Source organism: Eulemur rufifrons, chromosome 18 (genome assembly GCF_041146395.1).
Source record: "Eulemur rufifrons isolate Redbay chromosome 18, OSU_ERuf_1, whole genome shotgun sequence".
Taxonomy (NCBI): Eukaryota; Metazoa; Chordata; class Mammalia; order Primates; family Lemuridae; genus Eulemur; species Eulemur rufifrons.
Genome location: NC_091000.1, coordinates 69,354,256 through 69,376,233, shown reverse-complemented (window position 1 = coordinate 69,376,233; position 21,978 = coordinate 69,354,256). Strand labels below are relative to the sequence as shown.

At 37.3% G+C, this 21,978-nt stretch overlaps 1 protein-coding gene across 3 annotated transcripts in view; it reads right to left on the bottom strand.

Annotated features, from left to right (window-relative positions):
• Positions 1–21,978, bottom strand: part of GMDS (GDP-mannose 4,6-dehydratase) — a 602,981-nt gene that overhangs the window by 309,951 nt on the left and 271,052 nt on the right. For all 3 annotated transcript variants that reach the window (XM_069493190.1, XM_069493188.1, XM_069493189.1), the window contains exons 5-6: positions 16,612–16,804; positions 15,698–15,802 (exon numbers count right to left, since the gene is read on the bottom strand). In XM_069493190.1, the coding sequence (XP_069349291.1) occupies positions 15,698–15,802; positions 16,612–16,804 (298 nt within the window). The remainder of the gene's footprint in view (positions 1–15,697; positions 15,803–16,611; positions 16,805–21,978) is intronic.

The following is a 21,978-nucleotide window of genomic DNA, read 5'->3' as shown; positions in this document are numbered from 1 at the left end:
CGGTATGCCTCTCAGGCTCGCCAGACCAGTGGCAGAAACCGTGCCTGCACTAGAAGCAAGAGTGAAGCGTGAGGTACACTTGCTGGAACAGGTAGGGAGCAAAAGAAGCGTTTGGTCAGTGCTAGAAGAGATGTTTTTATGACATGCTGACACTAGACCATAATTTGTAGGGAGATAAATTGTTTCACAAGTTTTTGTTTTCCTTGTTTGTTTGTTTTTGGTTCTAGAAGCCTTGGCTTGAATTTGAGTCTGCACATATGGCCCTTGAGGGCCTTATTTGATTTGCATGAAAACAATGTCTGTTAGCTGCAAAACCCAACATTCTTCCAAGCAGCTAAGAACAAATATTGTCAACAGATTCACAAAAAAGCTGATTTAACCATCACAGGAAACATACAAATGATATAAATAATTCTTAAAAATTAATGCACTTTATCATCCAGCCACATCATTGACATGGTACCTACGGGACAGCTTCTATAAACTAAACACCATGAAACAGTTTTAAAAGCTAACAGACTGAGTTATGAGATGGCTTAGTCCCAGTTTCGATGTGAACTATGTGACAAAATGCAGGTGAATGACTTGCTTCCATACTTTACTTCATCATTTCAGTTTCAGATAAAAAGAACAACCAAGAAAGGGAAGAAGAAACAACAAAAAGGCAAACAAGAATAAATGCCTTGAAAAAAAAATTAGTCAGTCAAGAAAGGGAGTCGACGTGACTGGAACAAAGCCCACTCTGGGAAGCGAAGTGTAGTGGAAGGGACAGGCCACCTCAGGAGCAGCCACAAACTGTCACATGGTTGGTTCTAGAGTCAAGCTGCCTGAGTGCAAATCCTACACCCTCACTTATGATGGGAAGGCAATTTAACCTCCATAAACTCCTGTAAAATGGACATAACCATACCTACTTCACAGTTTTATGATGAGGATTAAAGGAGATGAGTGACAGGGTGGTGATCAGAACTAACTAAATGTTAGCTGCTGTGGAATCATCACCATTACAACCATCACTAGCAGTCCTGTAAGCGAAAATTAAAAAATGGAAACTATCAGCTTAGGAACACTTTTAACTTCTCAAGAAGCCCTTGTGTTTAAAAATTCTTAGATGCACTTAGAATCCAACAAGGAAAAAGGAGTATGCTGAAGACATCAAGCAGATGTGGGAGGTCTGAGGAAGGCAGCACCAGAGGGCTCACCCACAGGCTGGAGAAAGGAGGAATGTATGGCAGGCACAGCCACCATGGACGTCAACTAGGTGAGGCTCGATGTGCACACTCGCCGCCACCCACAGATGTGTCGGTCGGTGGCCCTCCTCCAGGCAGTGGTGCCATCGAGCTCCTAAGCCATACTGCATGGGGAGCACTCAATTCCTGCAGTCCCCACACCCCAAATTGGTCCAGAAAAGCAATTTCATTTTCATAACCAACCATCTTAATTAACGGAGTACAATTCGGCCCTGTCCAGCAAGTCTGTTCATGTTTTAGAGAGAAATATACATGTCATTTTTTCACATACTGTATAATAGCTCATTTTAGTGCTGGGCATACCAGAGTAGATTGTCTTTTTTATATATATTTTCAGTTCTCTATCTTATATTTGCTTCCTTTAATACATATTTCCCTGTGTTTGCAGATATAGGAAACATTCCCTAATGTCTAGCACTTGTGATCAAATGTCCACCGTGAACTTCTGAGCGTGCAGTCCTATGGCTGCCCACACAGGGATACATTAGTACTAAGGTTCTTGGTGACCTACGTTTTGTCTTCCTCTAAGTGCTCCTCTGAGAAATGTATTCTTCCTTTAAAAAAAAAAAAAGTTTATTCCTTTTGTACAAATTAACTGTTAGGATCCTAAGAGGTCCCCAGGCCAGGATCGAGCTGTTTCCTGTGCACCTTTACCCAGCCTTCTTAAACACTGTGTGGGTACTGGGGCTCCCCTTTTCCAGTGATAAAATCATGCCGCACATCTACCTATCTCACTGCCAGGAAGCTATCCTTGTGACCAGGTTGAATTTTCACCTCCTTACTTGCATTCTCTCAAGGGCTAGTTATCCTGTTTTAGCGCTGTTTAAGAAATCTTAACAGCAGAAACAGAAAGAAAGAAAGACGGCAGAAATAAGCCTTCTGTAACATAAAATTTGCTCACTCTGGGAATTTTTTATTCTGTTCATCATTAGGGTCTGTCTATGCCAGGAATGTCTATGTAACAATTTCTGGGAATTAAATAGTCCATAAACAACAAAAGCACAGACCATTATTCTTCTAACATTTCATGCTCAATATCAATAAAGTAATAAGTTACTTTATCATATCTTATCCACTTTAATTATCACATACCAAGCTCTGAAAGCTTAACTCTTTAACTTTTTCAGGGAACACAAGTCATGTATCCCTTTATTCGTTTTCCCCTTTACTATTATTACATTTTAAATTGCAAGGTGGCACAAACCAAACCCACATCTCTAGGTGACACATTCATAGCAGTGGTGTTAATGACTTTACTTACACTATTTCCTTTAATGCTCATAACTATGATTATCCCATTTTACAGACAAGAAAACTGAGGGTCAGAGAGATTATAAAACTTGCCAAAAGTTACTCAGCTAGTAAGTGGTAGAACTTGGATGGACTCTAAGTAGTTGAATACTTCTATATCCTTATCTAAACCAATTAAAAGGGAGAAAAAAATTCCATAACAAATAGCAAAAAAGAAAATTCTGACTCAAACTACATTTTGAAAAAAAACCCAAAATGTTATCTTGAAAAAATTTTGCAATTTATCTTATAATTAATGAAATTTAAATTATAATTATACCTATGTATTTCTTATTAATATAGCCAAAAAATAAAGTTATTTTTCTCGGTTATAATGTTTTTGACACAACTATACATACTTCATGTAAGATTTTCACAGAAGCATTAATAAAAGTACAGGAATCATTTTAAAAATTTTCTAAAGAGTTTTTCATAGGTCTTTGGTATTTATCCATAATCCTTTCATTCATCATCATCTTTTTTTGACTTCCCTAACTCAGATGTTAACTGGTTTACCCGGAAAAATCTCTGTAAATGATTTTCCTGTGATTCCAGCAATCCTCTAATACTACTTACATTTTATCTATTCAAGGACATCTCAGTAACAACTCTAATTCATCTGCAAACATCATTGATAGATTCCTGGCTTTTAGCTCAAGAGCATCTCCAGTTGGCTGGCCCTGTAGCATTCACATTTCTCACTGTCCCCGTGTTACACCAGTAGCCACCAAGTCCCCGAACAGAGCTGCTCCAACAGGGTCTTTCATCTTGGAAGGGGAGGAGCAAAGAAACTAATTCTCTAGGACTCAGCAATGAAAATGTAAGAAGAGGGAAGAGAAGATGAAGGAAAAGGAAGCAAACAAATGTTTCAATGCTACCAGGCACTGGATTAATCTTTCCAGGTGTGCTCTCCCCCGAGACCTTCACAGTGACCTGATAAGAAAGATGATGCGCACATTGCCCCTGTCAGGTGAGCATTATCATCCTCTCCATGTGCAGATGAGGAAACTGAGATCTGAGTAAGTAACTCACCCAAATGCACAGAGCTGGTGAGTGGCCAAGCGCTCTGTGTACACTGCCTGGTTATACTGCAGGGAGTGTGCTGTGTGAGATCAGACAGTCATCAGTTTTGTTTCAAACATAAATGTCACATAAATTATGAAACATTTTAAAGAAAAACCTCGAATTCAATTTTAAAATCCCAAAAGTCGCACCACACTAGGTAGGAGGGACTTCATATTGTTTGGTGGTAATAACCACCTCCATTAGACCAAGGATTGCTTCAAAAGTCTTTTATGTTTAAGCAATTACACCTCATCTCTCCACAGAGAATAACATGGGCCAGACAGCTTTGCAATCGCCAAGTGTTCATGTCATCTGTGAAGTATCATAGTCTACAAATGCAATGGTAAACCAGATGATGTCACTTTGTGCCCCAACCAGAAAGGCCACCCAGAACCTGGTGGGTCCAGGGTTAGTGGCCAACAATCTAACCATTTATGAACAGACAAAATGGTATTGTGTAAAACCTATAATGCTCTACTGAACTCTAACAGAAGATTACTTCATCCCCTGATTTCACAATGGGCAGCTGAAATTTTTTTCAATAAGTTAAAGCTCTGATGCTCACCTAAAAACATCACAAAGCACCTCTGACAGACAAATACAAATAAAATATCAAGCTGTTTGATATTGATTTGCCTGTTTCTTGATACTTCTATAGCAGCATGATTTCAATTTGCTAGTCAGACTAGCAAATGCTAACTTAATAATTTTTCAAAAGATTATTTTATTTATATATACATTATATATGATACTTATACAGAAAGAAGTGTTTCTTGCCTCTTGTGATTAAATAAAAACAAGTTCCAGTTATTCAGTTTCTATCATGCATACTACTTCCTAAAGCACTAAAATATCTATGAATTCTAATTAATTTTAAAAGAAAATTCTCCTATACAGTGAACCTGTCACACTAATATTACTATAAGCCTATGCATTGAAAGATAATGAACCAGTTTTAATTGTTGTTACAAAGCTAGACTCTAAAACTTAATCCCAAATGAAAAATTTGTTCCTATTATACCTAATAACAAAAAGCAAACATGTTCATTGAATTGGGAGGTGAGAGATGGCCCTACACCCACCTCAACTTAGCTCTGTAGATCAGTGTGTTGCTAAAGTGAGGGTTCGGCCCCCAGTGATTAGAAGAGTCCTGAAATTTCAACTCTGCTCTCTGGGTTTCCCAGAACTGGGTCTGACCTGTAGCAGACCAGAACACCTAAGGGCTAAGAGCTTCACAGGGAGCTATGTAAACCAGAAGGTTTTCCTCCTCTGTTCAGGTAAATGTTTGCTACAGTTCTTCGAAGAATTTACTGCAAAGTAAAAGTGATATATAAAGAAAAATAAGATCCTATTACAGATGGCATTCATATAGATTCTGTGATAACAATTTGAGGGGTGAAATTCTAAGGTAGGATTTCTCGTCCTCACCACTATCAACAATCTGGACGGGATAATTCTTTGTTGGAGAAAGGGAGGGCGGAGTTCTATGCATTGCAGGATGTTTGGCAGCATCCCTGGCCTCTGTCCACCAGATGCCAGTAGTAGCCCCCTCCTCTGTTCCGACAACCAAGAATATTTGCAGACATCGCCACATATCCTCTGGGAGGGGCAAGTCATTCTCTCCCTACCCTTCATTCCCACACCCCCACTTGAGAACCACTATCCTAGAGCATTAATCTTATCTTTACAGCAACAAATAAAGAACAATCTGTGGAAAAAAATCAAGAGGAAAATTATCCAAAATTTTACTATGAGTTATCTAGTTAATTTTTACATGAATTACAGTTTAAAGATTCTGAAGATTAATTTATGATAATAAATGTAGTGAGACATTTTACAAAGTAAAATGCTTGGCACCTAAAAAAAAAATGCTCAGAACTAAAATTCAAAACCACAAGTTCATGAACCTTAAAATGTCATATTCTCTCAGTCAGGTGAATACTGTGTTTAGACTGATATACATGATTTCTTATGAAGCCCATATTTAGAGGAATATGCTATATCATCTAAAAATGGCTCCGTATCTAAACAGTGGTAGTACACTATCCATTTGTGGTAGTCTCAAACTGTTAATTATGGGTATATTTAAAGTACTTTATAACTTCTTATTGCCACATGATTTTTAATGTATCTTACATTAGTTCCATTCCTTCTCACTGCCAAATTCTTGATGAAACTCATATTTTTATCACATTTATATTTTAATTCATTTCTAATGTTTTATTGTGGTTATTTCTTCTAACCATCAAAAAGGAACACTGCCTTTAATCAATCTAATTATCTTTTGCAAAGATAACAGCAACTGAGATGTTAAATTTTCAACTTGTTCACTACCTCATTGCAAAGTCCAGTTACCCACTTTGCCTCATAGGGGTCAGTTTGCTCCAGTTCCAACTCTAAAATTCATACATATATTATTTCCACCATATGAACAATGCTTACGTGACTTCTTCCTCCAGGATTATTTCTAACCTCAGTGCCAGCACTTATTAGGTTTATGACCTGGGACAACTCAATATCATGCTGCTTGAGTTTCTTCATTTATGAAAAAAATGAGATGGAATGATCTTTAAACTCCTATCTATCTCATAAATTCTGAGGATATTTTGGTAGAATACACACAAGTGGATGTGAACTGGCTGTGTTCTAGAAGTTATTTCAAAGAAAGAATAGTATCTGATGGGTTAATATACATTTTTAAAATTAAAAGAGAGAAAAATAAATGTATATATGAAGTTAATTTCCACACAGACATAAAGAAATGTTTAGGTTAAACAAGTTAGTCAAAATGTCTCTAAAAGTACCTTTAGAGTATTAAATTACTATGCCAAATGCAATACAAACAACTGATGGGTATAACATTTTTCACTGTTTTGATGATGATGATGATGATGATGATGATGGTAACAACCAAATTACTCTGATTCCTCAAATGGTAAAAAATACTTCTTGACTAAGAATGAAATATAAAATAGAATGATCATGTACACCAGCCTCTCGGTGGCATTTACTAGGTTCTTGTCGAATTCTAAACAGAGCTCCTGGGGGAGGAAGGTAGTGATGGAGTCTTTCCTAAGGCCCCACAATCACAGAGAAGGTCGCACAGTTACACTTGGCAAGAAGAGAGCATCGCCTAGCGGTTAGCAGAACTTGGAGGAAGAAAGAGAAGGAGAAAACGTGGGGAAGAAGAGATAATACCCTATCCAGAGCTGAGTAAATGTCCCATCCTTAAACACTTAAAAAGGAGAAGAAAAAGAGTGGGAGGAGAATGGAAGGAATGCTCTGTCAACACGGAGCATGATTTCTTACTCAGGCTACAGGTATCCAGGGATGAAGCCAATCGCTGTAAGTGACTCACCGCTGGTAACCAACGGCCTGTGAGGTAGGCTCACTAGCCAAACATTACCTCTTCAGTCAGTTCTGGAAGTGGCGGTCACAGTATTACCCAGACTTTCCTAATGACTGAAAGACTAAGATGAGTCAACATAAGAAAATTATCCTCATCGAAAGACTGGAAATCTTCAATTGACTTCCTTTTGCAGAGCCAGTGCCTTCAGGGTGAGAGCCGGGCCTGCCCACACCCAGCAGCAGCGAACTTACTCTTGGCCAGGGCTTTCTCCTCCAGGATGTGGACCCTGGAAAGTCAGAAACCTTGGCTGTAGGAAACCTCAGCGACTAATTCTACATTCACATTGAAAACTGACGATTCACATTCAAAATGAAAAAAAAAAATAAAACAGAACCCTGATATTATCTATTTTACCCTTTATTAACAATGGCTACGAGTCATCAAAGTCAGGAAATCAAGTTTAATTTAATCATTTTTTTGAAATTTCCTGAAAGTAGAATGCAGGATACCCTTCTTTGTTTCCTCAAATATCATTCAAAATGTTTTCTTTAATTTAAAATATACTTACATTAATGTTATTTATAATTTTTAAAGGTCACCAATTTGTATTCATAATATGCCAAAGTACTCTGCCAACATGTTAGGAATTAGGACATAATTAGCAAACTGATCACACTATGCAGGTGATGAATAGTAGTTTTTCTTGTCATTTTTCTTTTTAATATAATGAACCGGAACTAGAAATGTTATTATTGGCTTCGATAAATAGTGTTGATTTTGATGCTTCCATATGTAGAATAATCTTAAATTTAAAAGTAGATTTTATTACAGATAAAAAAATGTATTTGAAAAAATTCCAAATCCCCATTTATGAGCTATTTTAAAATAATTAAAAATCTCTTAGTATTATTCCCATAGTTGAACTTACATAATTCACATCCTTGTATATCAGTCTTACTATTTAGTTTTTCAAAGAAATTTAACAAGAAAGGCAAGAAAGTTTTGTACATGTCAATTTCCATACAAAAACTGAATGGTTCTAGATAATAAACAAAACCTTCTTCCCTAAATAGAGAACATATAGGCCGGGCGCGGTGGTTCACGCCTGTAATCCTAGCACTCTGGGAGGCCGAGGCGGGAGGATCGCTCAAGGTCAGGAGTTCAAGACCAGCCTGAGAAAGAGTGAGACCTGTCTCTACTAAAAACAGAAATTAATTGGACAACTAAAAATAGAAAAAATTAGCCAGGCATGGTGGCACATGCCTGTAGTCCCAGCTACTTAAGAAGCTGAGGCAGGAGGATCCCTTGAGCCCAGGAGTTTGAGGTTGCTGTGAGCTAGGCTGACGCCACGGCACGCTAGCGTGGGCGACTGAGTGAACTCTGTCTCAAAAAAAAAAAATAAATAAATAAAAAAGAGAGAGAGAACATATAAATCTGCATTTCCAGTAGAAAGGGATCACCATATCCACATTTTTGGCAAAAGGAATACTGGACTTAGGTAGATATAAATATAGAAATACGTAAATGACACAGCCAGGTACACACAAAATTTCAAGCTTGAAGAAATAAAATGAGAGGAAAAGTTTTTCAGATACATGTCCAGCTTTGTGCAATTTATTACTGAAATAAAACATTTACAGTCGTCCCCTCTTATCTAAGGAGGATACAGTCCAAGACCTCCTGTACCGAACCTGACTGCCATCAAATCAGAACCCGTTTCTGTCCCTGTCTTCCACCCACACAGATTTAATGCCTTCACCATCTTCTCACGCACTGTGGCCATAACTTTTGCAGCGTGAAGTGCGACAGCAAAACTAGTACAAATTTCCTTTTCCTTCTTCACAATTTCATGGATAAAAGATGCATACGATTTTTTTCTTTCCCTATTAAGTTGAGAATGTTCGCCTTTCATTTAAAGAAAACATTTTACAGGTTTTCTTTTGCATATCTGAACTGTTAGCATCACTACTGTTGTGTGTTGGGGCCCTTAAGTAAAATAAGGGTGACTTCAACACAAGCACTGCAATAGCAGGACAGTCCATCTGATGATGAAGACAGCTACCAAATGACTCACAAAGGGACTCATGAGATTTCATCAAGCTACTCAGAATGGTGTGAAATTGAAAACCTATGAATTGTTTACTTCTGGAAATTTACATTTAATATTTTCAAACTGATCTGAACTCAGGGGGTTGAAACTGTAGAAAGCAAAACTTCAGATAAGTAGATAGACTACTATACTCTTTTAATTAAAAAATATACAGTACTGTCATGTGCTGCTTAATGACAGGGATAAGTTCGGAGAAATAAATATTTAGGCAATTTCATCACCATGCTAACATCATCCTAACACAAACAAGATGATATAGCCAAATACAACAGGCTACATGGTATAGCCTATTGCTCCTAGGATACAAATCTGTACAATAGGTTACTTTACTGAACATTGTAGGCAAGTGTAACACAATGGTAAGTATAGACATACCTCAGAGATATTTTGGATTCAGTTTTCAGACCATAGCAATAAAGCAAATATCACTGTAGCCTATTAAGTGTACAATAGCATTATGTTTTAAAACACAATGTACATAATACCTTAAATAAAAAATACTTTTTGCTGAAAAATGCAAATGCTCATCAAAGTTTCCAGTGAGTCATAATCTCTTTGCTGGGGGAGGGTCCTGCCTCCATGTTGATTGCTGCTGACTGGGATGGTGTTTGCTGAAGGTTGTGGTGACTCTGGCAATTTCTTAAAATGAGACAAAAATGAAGTTTGCCATACTAATTGACTCTTCCTTTCATGAAAGATTTCTCTATAGTATGTGATGCTGTTTGATAGCATTTTACTCACAGAACTTTTTTCAATATTGGAGTCAATCCTCTTAAACCCTGCCACAGTTTTACCAACTAAGTTTATGTAATAGTCTAAATCCTTTGTTGTCATTTCAAAATTATTCACAGCATCTTCACCAGGAATGGATTCCATCTCAAGAAACCACTTTCTCTGCTCATCCGTAAGAAGCAACTCCTCACCCATTCAAGTTTTATAATGAAATTGTGGCAATTCAGTCACATCTTCAGGCTCCACTTCTAATTCTAGTTCTCTTGCTTTTTCTACCACATCTGAAGTTAGTTCCTCCAATGAAGTCTTGAATGCCTCAAAGTTATCCATGAGGGCTGGAATCAACTTCTTTTAAACTCTTGTTAATACTGATATTTTGATTTCCTCCCATGAATCACAAATGTTCTTCATGGCCTCTAGAATGGTGACTCCTTTCCAGAAAGTTTTCAATTTACTTTGTCCAGATCAGAGAAATCATTATCTATGGCAGCTAATAGCATTATGAAATGTATTTCTTAAGTAATAAGCCTGCGAGTTAAAATTATTTCTTGACCTATGGCCTGCTGGATGGATATTGCATTAGAGGCAAGAAAAGAACATTCATCTCCTCATATATTTCTATCAGAGCTCTTGAGTAACCAGATACACTGTCAATGAGCAATAAATATTTTGAAGGCAATCTTTTTCTAAGCAGTAGGGTCTGAACTCTGGGCTTCAAATATTCAGTAACCCATGCTGTAAACAGATATGCTGTCACCCAAGCTTTGCTGTTCCACAGATAAAGCACAGGAAGTGTAGGTTTAGCTTAATTCTTAAGGGCCCTAGGATTTTTAGAATGGTAAATGAGTATAGGCTTCAACTTAAAGTCACCAGCTGCATTAGCCCCTAGTAAGAGAATCAGCCTGTTCTTTGAAGCCAGGCACTGACTTCACCTCTCTAGGTATGAAAGTTCTAGAACGGCAACTTTTTCCAATAGAAGGCTATTTCACCTACATTGAAAATCTATTGTTTAATGTAGCCACTTTCATTAATGATCTTAGCCAGATCTTCTGGATAACTTGCTATAGCTTCTCCATCAGAATTTGCTGCTTCACCTTGCACTTTTATGTTCTAGAGACAACTTCTTTCCTTAAACCTCATGAAGCAATCTCTGCTAGCTTCAAGGTTTTCTTCTGCAGCTTCCTCACTTTTCTCAGCTTTTATAGAATTAAAAAGTTAGGGCCTTGCTCTGGATGAGGCTTTGGCTTAAGGGAATTTGTGGCTGGTTTGATCTATCCAGACTGCTCAGACTTTTTGGATATCAGCAATAAAGCTATCTTGCTTTCTTTTCGTTTGTGTGCTCACTAATGTTGCACTTTTAATTTCCTTCAAAAACTCTTCCTTTGCATTTGCAACTTGGCTACTTGTTTGTCACAAGTGGTCTGGCTTTCAGCCTGTCTCAGCTTTCAACATGCCTTCCCCACATACCTTAATCGTTTCTAGCCCTGATTTGCAGTGAGACACGTGCAACTCTTCACTTTCACTTGAACACTGAGAGGCCATTGTAGGGTTATTAATTGGCTTAATTTCCATATTGTTTTGTTTCAGGGACTAGGGAGGCCCGAGAAGGAGAGAAACAGGAGAATGGCTAGTCAGTGGAGCAGTCAGAATACAGATAACATTTACCGACCACACTCACTGTCCTCTATGGCTGAAGTTTGTGTTACCCAAAACAATTACAATAGTAACATCAATGATCTCTGATCATAGATCACCATAACAGACATAATGATAATGAAAAAGTTTGAAATAGTGTGAGAATTATCAAAACATGACGCAAAGACAGGAAGTGAGCACACGCTGTTGGAAAAATGGCATCAACAGACTTTCCCAGGGCAGGGTTGTCACAAACCCTCAATTTAAAAAAAAATGGGGGAGTAATATCTATGAAGCGCAATAAAATGAGGTTATCTGCATTTGTGTATCTAAGCAGACCTAAACTTAGGAAAAGTACAGTAACGGTATTGTCCTATAATCTTATTGGACCACCATGGAGTCTGCTGTTGACCAAAAACAGTGCTGTGTGGTACGTAACTGTCTATTCTTTCTTTCTAACAAACTGACTATATAGGAATACAGTCACCTTGTTAATGTCTGTGAAGATCAGCATATAGCACATAATAGTTATTCATAAAACATACATTGATATATACATTTTCATGCCTTATGGACATGTAATTCTAAAATTTTAACTATTATTCACTATTTTGTAGTAAATATTACTAAAGTGCCTCCATTTTATAAAAAGCAAGCCTACAGCATGAGTGTATCCACTGTCTTGCATTCAATGATGGCTGATAAGGGAAGCAGAGGACAATCATTGGATTATCAGCTTCATTCCCTACATCAGTGATTGCTGACTGTTGGTTTGATGCTAACCATAGATACTTAAGGCAGTCAAAAACATCATGAGAAAGAATCCAAGCTCAGGAGCTGTGGTTGCTGGGATGAACCATGCTGCAAATGTGTGGTCAGTTACTAGCTTGTTTGATTCCACACCTCACTGACAATTAGCCTTCCCTTAGAGCACTTGGTCACAGTGCTTGGTCCTTCAGAGGATTTGCTCACTTAAGTAGAGCAGCAGAGGACAACAGAACTCCAGCTGGCCAAAACCCTTCAGGAATTCTGCTTAAGGATTGGTTCACTACGGACGCTTTGACTTTAACATTTGTGGGAAATTTTTCTACAAGACTACCTTGCTACCTTGGGAGAAACCCACAATAAACACCTGAAAACTTCTTAAATTTTGAGGGTCTAACTGGCTAAAGCTGGGACCAGCAAATGTTTTCTTAAAGGCAAAGACAGTAAATATTTTAGGCTCTGCTGGGTACAGGACTCTACAGTGAGAAAGCAGCCACAGACAATATGTAAAGAAATGAATCTGGCTGTGTTCCAATAAAACTTTATTTACAAACATGGGCTGGTGGGCTGGATTTGGCCCTTGTGTCATAGTTTGGCAATCTCTGTTGTAGCCTACCTTCACATTAAAAAAATACCTATTCCATGCTTTTTGAAGTCAGAAATTCTCATGGAATGTTATTCACACAATCAAAAGGGATCCTGTCAATTATTTTTTGTTAGGTAAAAGTATATGTCCCCCCAAAAACTGCATCAACTTTGGCTCTACTAACTGGACATTTGTGATCTTATGCCTAGGACTGGATTGAGGTGTACTACTGTACCACCTAGAAAAAAAAGTGTCATTTCCCTCTAATAACAGTGCATAAAAGGATTGATGTAATAAATGCTCAACCAATGTAAGAAAATAAACCCACTTAAAGTATCATAGCAAATTGTAGGTATACAAACTAAGATTAACTATAAAAATAAGTTTATCTGTTTTTTACTGTATATCAGACTGAATCTTTACTTTAGAATACTTTATTAGCTTTAATTACTAATATGCATATCAATGAAATAATATTTATTAAAACTATCTCATAAATTTCTACTGTTCTCTAACTCAGATCACCTAGCTGTCAAGTTAAACTTTTATTGAAACAGGAGATATTCGTTCATTCATTCATTTAAAAATATTTACTGAATGATTACTAGCCAATTAGGCACTGTTTTAAAGCTGGAGATTTAAGAACACAACACAGTCCTGCCACTAAGGAATTCTCAGTCCGCCAAAGAAATCTCCCAAGGGAAAAAAAAAAAAAAATTAATCTTGGCAAACAACTTTAGTATCAGATAAATTTAATTTAAAAATTAATTTTTAAGTTTCAAGAAATGCTGTAAATATTAGGTATTAGATATAAAAGTATTAAAATCATTTTCACATGTACCTCTATATTTTTTCATTATTTGATTACATAGAGTAAAAATGAGATATCATGGATTTCCAGATATATAATACAACAAAACAAAATGGTATATACTACAAAGTCAAGTTCTTAAATATTTAACAGAAGCTCTAAGTTAAAGAACAAAATGTATAGGATAACCCTCTTTGTATGTCTAAAGATACATGGAACTTTCTCAAGGAATGTTAGCAGTAGGTTTGAGGTTAGTGTTGACAGGATGAGGGAGAGAACTTTTTCTCCTTATACTCTCCTCTACTTTTTGATTTTCTTTCAAATGAAGTATTACTTCTAAAATGTTTTTTAAAAGAAAGTGATTAATATCCACAAGGATAAAAAGCAGTACACAAGTAGAAGGCTGGGGAGAGTTATATTTAAATTTATTTTTTACTCTACAACCTAAGAAGGCTTTCCCCTAGACTAACTTGATTCACAACAATTAACTTCTACTTATATTTTTTCCAGGTGGAAAAGCTGAGGGGGGAAGAATACAGAAACCCAAATGGTGTGTATAAACATGTTTGTGAGTAAAGAGGCAGGGATTACCGTTTACCAATGGATTCTCTGAGCACCCTGCAAGCCAAGTGCTTCTGGCAAAGACAGCTAAGATCTTCCTTTTCCTTTTCCCCTTATTAAAGGCACCCAGAAACATAAAATTAATTAAAGAAATGTTTCTGGCTGCTCATTAACTTGTTTCTTTTTGGGCAACCAAGATGACAGGATAGGTTTTTATGCTTTAAATGCCCATCACGGGAATTTTTAACTTAAGCAATTATAAAATAAAAATGTACTGACATTAAAGATATTTTCATAAACCTGTCACTTTAATCTTTTCTCCTGACTTGTTAGTTTAATTAGGTAGCTATACAGTCACATAAAATTTCACTGAAAAAATTATAAGCATTATTAGTTGGGCATGAAACAACTTATATCATTAGACTTCTCACTTGTTCTCAGACTGAAAGACTAAATGATAGTGAAATTTAATAAAACTTCTTGGGAAATTATACAGATAATTTTTACTTGGGAAACAGTGTGCCTGCTTTGTAATGGGTTCTCATGCTTCAGTAAACCAGAAGTAATAACAGGAGTATACATTTTGTCATTTAGAACCTAACACTGGGAACAGGAGAGCTATCAGATTGCTACAGTCCCATCAACAACTATGAAAAGGCAACAAGCCAATGCAAACAAATATGGTTTTCAAAAAAAACCTGATAATGCTTCTAAATATAAGAACTGATTTCAGAGAAAAGGGGGGAGAGGTGGTTAAAGAATACAAAATTACAGCTGGATAGAAGGAATAAATCCTAGTGTTCTACAGCACTGTACAGTGACTATAGTGAATAATAATTTATTATAGATTTTCAATTATCTAGAAGAGAGAATTTTGAATGCTCCTAACACAAACAAGTAATAAATATTTGAGGTGATGAATATGGTAATTACTCTGACTTGATCACCATACATTGTATGTATCAAAACATCACTATGTACTCCATAAAGATGTATAATTATTATGTGACAATTTTTAAAAATTAAAAAAAATAAAAATAAAATGACTTCACGTTTATTTTAAAATACACTCAAGATGCATAGTACTTTCCGGGTGTCTGTTTAATTGAATATAAAAAAAAATATTGAATATCCGACTGATTCCAAGTAAAAAATAATACAGATTCTACAAATTTAGTCTATGTGATTAGCAGTAACTTCCAGAACCAACCGTTAGTTTACTACTTATTCCTTTGTGTTCATACGGAAGCTTCCTAATACTTAAGTTGAAAATATGCTTGATAAATCCTACTAATGAAAATGGTAAAACTGGAACACTATTTTAGTTCTACATGTTGAATTAAAACCCCCCACAAATTTAAAATAAAATTTAAAAATTAAGGCTGGATTTACATTTCTTCATTTACAACTTCTGACATGCATAATAGAAACCATATGCAAAATTTTTTGCAGGCTCTATAGTATACATACCGAACAAACATACAACTTTTTGTTGTTGGTGTTAAAGTCTGACATTCTCTTTTCAATTAGTGTATTTACTAACCTCTTCTGGGACTCTCATGATTGAAGAGAATGCCATTCACTGCGAAGAGATTATATGCCTCACGGAAGTTTACCACAATCCAATAGGCATAGAGTTTTGCTGCCCCTGTTGGAATAATTTTTAAAAAGCAATGGAGTTTACTATAAAAGACAGTGATTTTTCACTCACCTTAAACAATAACAACTCACCAAAATTATATTTGCAATGTATCAAAATAGAAAAAAATACATCAAAAGCAAAAGACAAAATAAAGGTTCTTATGCCAGGTAATCCGGTTCACCAGAAAAATATCTAAGAATTTCTTACTTTTGTAATGCCCATAGTGCATTCTTTCACAATCTAATAGATTCAACTATAATGTGCACTATATCAAGCTGACTTTTCTTAGGTCTTATTCCCTTTTTTAAGAATTAGAAAGTAAAAAATTGGGGAGCTTAACAGTCAAACTGCTTTGAAATTTTATCACTGAAGTCTTCCATGAACATATTCTTTACAAGTACATTGCATGTAATAGTCTTTCTTTGGGTTCTTTTTTTTTTAAAGGTTTGTGCTCAGGGAAACTTTTATCAGGGAAATAAAAAACATGAAACCTTATCACTTCAACACAATCTCACAATAGTTTAGGAAAAGAATCATGTTGAGTCTAATTTTCCTTTTAAAGTGATCTGTATGGAAGGGTTGAATGAACACGGATTGGTGAAGTGAGGTGGTAATTTCACCCCGGAGGCAATGGCTGCAAATACTTGAGTTAGCAATGTATAAAGGTATGCTTCTCAACAAGTCTAGTCACTTTAGCCTATCTTAATGTTAATCTCACGCCCAAATGACTTCAGCCGTGAGACATGTACAGAACGAAAGAAGAAACGCAGACACCCCCAACGCCCACAAAGAACGCTGTGCACGCGCATTCTCACCATAAGGTGACCGGGGGTAGAAAGGGGTGGTCTCCTTCTGGGGTATTTCTTGCACTTTCCCATAAAGTTCACTTGTTGATGCTTGGTAGAACTTCACAGAGTTGATAAGGCCACAAGTCTTAACTGCATCCAGGAGCCGTAAGGTGCCAACGCCGTCAACATCCGCAGTGTATTCGGCTAAGTCAAAGGAAATCTGGAAAGAGCGGGTGGACACAGGGCTGCGTGAATGGGCCGGCACCACACAGGTGCTGGCAGGGTGGCAAGACTGTGTTATGCTGGTGAGTAAATGCCATCGTTTTCTAACAGAATAAGAGTGTGGATGTCATCTATTTCTATATCGGATGGCCAGAAAATATCTTAATACCTATTAACTGCCTATGGCAATGTGAAGGACACTCTAACCACACTCCTATTACCTGCTAATTCTGGGCTGGAGTCCGCAGGACACAGTTTATCACAGGGCAAACCCCTGGTCCTCAGAACTGTCTGAGGCGTTCCTTACAATTTCAGTTTGAACCAATCCCTTGGGGTTGGCAACCCAGGAAACACATTTCTAATGAGCCCCAGTTGATTTTTATGTACAGAAGACTGAGAACATGTGTGTTAGAACACAGCTGATTTTTAAAAGGATTGTTCTGTTTTCTACTTTTAAATTAAGATACAAGAATAACTTTGTAGTATATTATACACACATGTAATCTTTTTGTATTATGAGATACAGTGCATACAGCAAGATATTAATGTGTATATATGTAAAATGACTAACTTCTAAATGGATGTTGAGGAATAAATCAATGTTTTGTAGTTCTTTAAAGTACTTTTAAAAAATAAATGTCACTGATATGCTTTCTTCTTAAATTATCTCTATGTATACATAATGAACAAATTAACCTAGTATTAGATTCCCTAAAATAATGAAGCTAAAAATTTTTGTCACTGGTTTACACACACACTAAATACAGCCAGGCACAAGGCAAACACGCTTCCCTTGCTGCACTGTGAATAACCTCAAACGTCACCTGGAAAAATCCCTCTTTGGGTGAGTATGGCTACCAGCCTTCATTACTGCACAGTCCTGAGTGTCCCCTGAGCAGAAGCTGTGTCTCTGTATATGCCCATGGCATTCAGGCAGTTGCTCACCAGGGACCCCACTGAGACCACTAAAGTCATGTCATCTAGGCCTGTGAATAAAGCTCATGTGGCAGGAAAGATAGAAAAGAGAAGACAAAAGAAAACAAAAAGGAAAAGAAAAGGAAAGGAAAAAGAAAATAGATTTCACTTTTCTAATCTTTCAAAGCCAAGAAGGCAAATTTGGGACCATTTCGGTCTTTTTTATAACAGTTTAGTGAGATATAATTTACATATCATAAAAGTCACCCTTTTAAAGTTTACAATTCAGTGGTTTTAGCATATTCACAACCTTGTGCAATCATCACCAGCATCTCATCCCAGAGCATTTACATCATCTCAAAAAGAAACTCTGTACCCATTAGCAGCCATTCCTCAGTCTCCCACTCCAACTCCCACTCTGACCCTGGCAGCCACTAGTCCTATGCATTTGCCTGTTGTGGACATTTCATACAAATAAGAATCATACAATATGTGGCCTTTCATGATTAGCTTCTTTCACTTACCATGTTTTCATTTCTGCTGCGTATACACCTAGGACTGGAGTTGCTGGGTCACATGGTAACCCTACGTTTAACATTTTGAGGAACTGCCAGAATGTTTTCCAAAGTGGCTGCACCATTTTATATTCTCAACAGCACTGAGTAAGGGTTCCAATTTCTCCACATCCTACCCAACACTTCTTGTGGTCTGTCTTTTGATTACAGCCATCCTAGTGGTGTGAAGTGGTATCTTGTGGTTTTGATTTGCATTTTCCAGATAAGTAATGTTGAGCATCTTTTCATGTGCTTATTGGACATTTATATTTCTTCTCTGTAGAAAATGTGTATTTGAATCCTTTTACCCACTTTTAAATTGGGTCATGTCATTTTGTTGAGTTATAAAAGGTTTTTATATATTTCAGACATAAGTCCATTATCAGATGCAATTTTTCTGCCCATTATGATGGTTGTTATTTTACTTTTTTTTTTTTTATTTTAAGAGACAGGGTCTCACTATGTTGTCCAGACTGGAGTGCAGTGGCTATTCATAGGCACAATCATAGCAAACTATGGCTTCAAACTCCTGGACTCTAAGCCATCCTCCTGGCTCAGCCTCCAGAGTAGCTAGGAATACAGGCTTGCAGCACCTAATGTCTTTTCACTAATATCTTTTCACTTTCTTACTGGTGTCTTATGAATCACAAAAGTCTAAGTTATCTACTTTTTCTTTTGTCACTTGTGTGTGGTGTTATATTTAATGCTTTGCTTGACCCAAGATCATTAAAATTTAATCCTATGTTTTATTCTAAGATTTACATAGTTTTATTTCTTGCAGTTAGTTCTCTCATCCATTTTGAGTTAAATTTTGTGCGAGTTCAGGAGACCAGCTGCATTGTTTGCAAATGGATACCCAGTTGCCCTAGTACCATTTCCTGAAAAGGCCAATTTTCCGCTGTTGAATGGCCTTGGCACTGGAAATTTTGTTGTCAGGAAAACCTGTGGTCCCATGTTGAGGAAACAGTGCACCGAGAAGGCCTTGGGAGATGGGGTGTAAGGACTCTGGGACCACCTGGTGGTGTCCCTTGAGCAGAAGCACTCAACTGCTTCTTCTGGTCATAGTTTCTTCACCGTAATAATGCCACAACTATATATTTGTATGACACATTATAATTTAAAAGTGCTTTTGTTCGAGCTTTACAACAATCCTAGGAGAGAGAGAAACCAGGTAGGTCCTGAGGCTCAGAGAAATGGAGTTGCTAGAAGTCACACTATCCAGGAGGAGCAGAACCAGGACTCAGAGCAGGTCTTTGCTCCTGAACAGTGCTCACTGCAAAAGCAAGATTCAGCTATGCTGAGTCTCTCCGCCCCCCCCCCCCACACACACACACAATGTTGCCTGCAGGTGCCAGGGATTCATGGATTGCAGATTAAGAAACCATGCCCGAAATGATCATTTTCATAAGTTCGTATCCAGTGATATTTGCAGTCTTTTTCAAGGGATCAGTCAAGTCTGATTAACAAACAGAATGTTGTGGGGTTTTTTCTTTCCTTCGCTAGTTTTTCATTTACGTACATGATGCCTAAACAGCTCCACGAAAAGAATAGCTAGTAGTTTTTAAGTACTCAGTACCAGGCAGAAATCATTCTAAGCATTTTGTATGTGTATATTACTCAATCCCAAGAACAGGTAAGTATTTATTTAAACTAAGACAGTGAAGCTACACCAAGTGGTGGTTATCAAGTTATACACATGATGAATGTTATATATACTGGCTATATTATATACGCATATGTTATATTCACAGTGAACCAAAGGTTCCTGTGTAAGCACCTCAAACACTGGAACACAGAATAAGGAAACTCTTTACAACTTAAAAGCTTTTACTTATGCTAGGGAATCCAGTTTAGCTAAGTAGTAGGTTGTTATTCACAGGACAGAACTCATGGAAAAGGAGTAAAAGCAGTGAGGCTGAAGACAGTAAACAAGGCAGGGGAATACGAGCGGGAGGGTGGAGGATGGCTGCGCGTCTACAGATTTACAGGTAATTCCATCAAGAATTAAACACATGTTTGATACTCAACATGCTTAAGGATAAGATTGACTGATTAAATTCAATTGTATACAAAGTGTTTTATAATAAACTAATGAGTTGAGTGGCTTCCTTTAAAAAAAAAAAATCAGAACAGCACTTTATAACTGATCAACTCTTAAAGGTTAGAAGTGTGATCCTGAAACACATGAAAACATCAAGGGTTTGGACAACTACAGCCTATGGACCAAATCTGGCCCGCTGCCTGTTTTTGTAATAAAGTTTTACAGGACACAGCCACATTCATTCATTTACGCGTTTTCTGAGATTGTTTTCACACGATCATAGCAAAGTCCAATAGCTGCGATATAGAACGTATTTCCCATGAAGTCCTGCTGTCCTCAGCTGGGTGCCAGCATGTCCCTGTGTGGAGCCTTGGCGCTGGCTGTCCCCTCTGCATGCCTGTGCTCCTCGCCACCTCTCTCCCTCCCTAAGAACATCTGAGGCTTATTATGTCTGTCTTTATCCTGCTTCATTTCTTCACTTGAGACTTTTATTTTTTTATGTTTACTTATTTATTATCTGTATCCCCTATGAAAATGTAAGTTCTGTCAGGGTAGGGTCTTATCTTGTTCTCTGCAGTGTCTACAATGCCTGCAACCTTGCTTGGCACCTTATTTGCTGAGTGAATGAAGATAGCATGTAAATGCTGGAATTTAAATGTCCAGTACACAAATATCAAAATAAAAGCACAAAAACTAGAAAAGAGGCAATGAGAATGATAGGAGGATGATCATATTATCTAAATAATAGGTAAAATTTTGAAGGGAAAGACAGAAAAAACATTTAATGTAAATTCCAAAGCATTAGCCTAACAATTATGACAAAGTTACGCCATATAGAAAGTCAGAATTCAGAAGGAGAACCATCTTAGACCATCATCAATGAAGCAGGGGTGGGAGGAGCTAGTTACTAAAACATCCAAAAATAATCTTAGAGAAGAGTAGTAAAGCCAGAGAAATCAGAGACAGAATTCACATAAAAGGCAAATAGGAAATTTAAGTTCAAATACAAAGCCAATTGCACTTATCAACATTCAAATATAAAAACAGATATTGAAAGGATTATCCTAATTTACTTATGCACAGTAAATCATGGCCTTTCTCAAAACAAACAGAAAATTAGAAATGATCCCCTAAATGGGCTGTGGGTGACACACATATAGATGCTGAAGGTTTACATTTTGATTCTGTACAATCTACACATTGGGACGTAAATCGTAGATGCTTTTAAAATTGGGTGACGGCTCCCTCACCACATGAAGCCTGTGCTGCCTCAGGGCTCTTCAGAGTCCCCACCAGCAAAATGGCTCTCACCAGATGTGGTCCCTTGACATGGGACTTCTCAGCCTCCCTAACTGGCCTGGACCAATATGGGCCAGCTGTCTGCAGCTCACCCAAATGCCGGGTGCTAGACCACACAGAAGGATCGCATGAAACTATGGCACCTGATGCATGGATGATGTAGGTTCCCATCAGAAAGAAGGAAAGGAAAGAGAAAGAAAAGGGAAGGAAAGGAAAGGGGAAAGGAAAGAGGAAAAGAAAAAGGAAAGGAAGAAAGAAAGAAAAAGAAAGAGAGAGAGAGAGAGAGAGAGAGAGAGAGGGAGGGAGGAAGGGAGGGAAAGGGAAAGGGAAGGGAAGGAAAGGAAAGGAAAGAAAGAGAGAGGA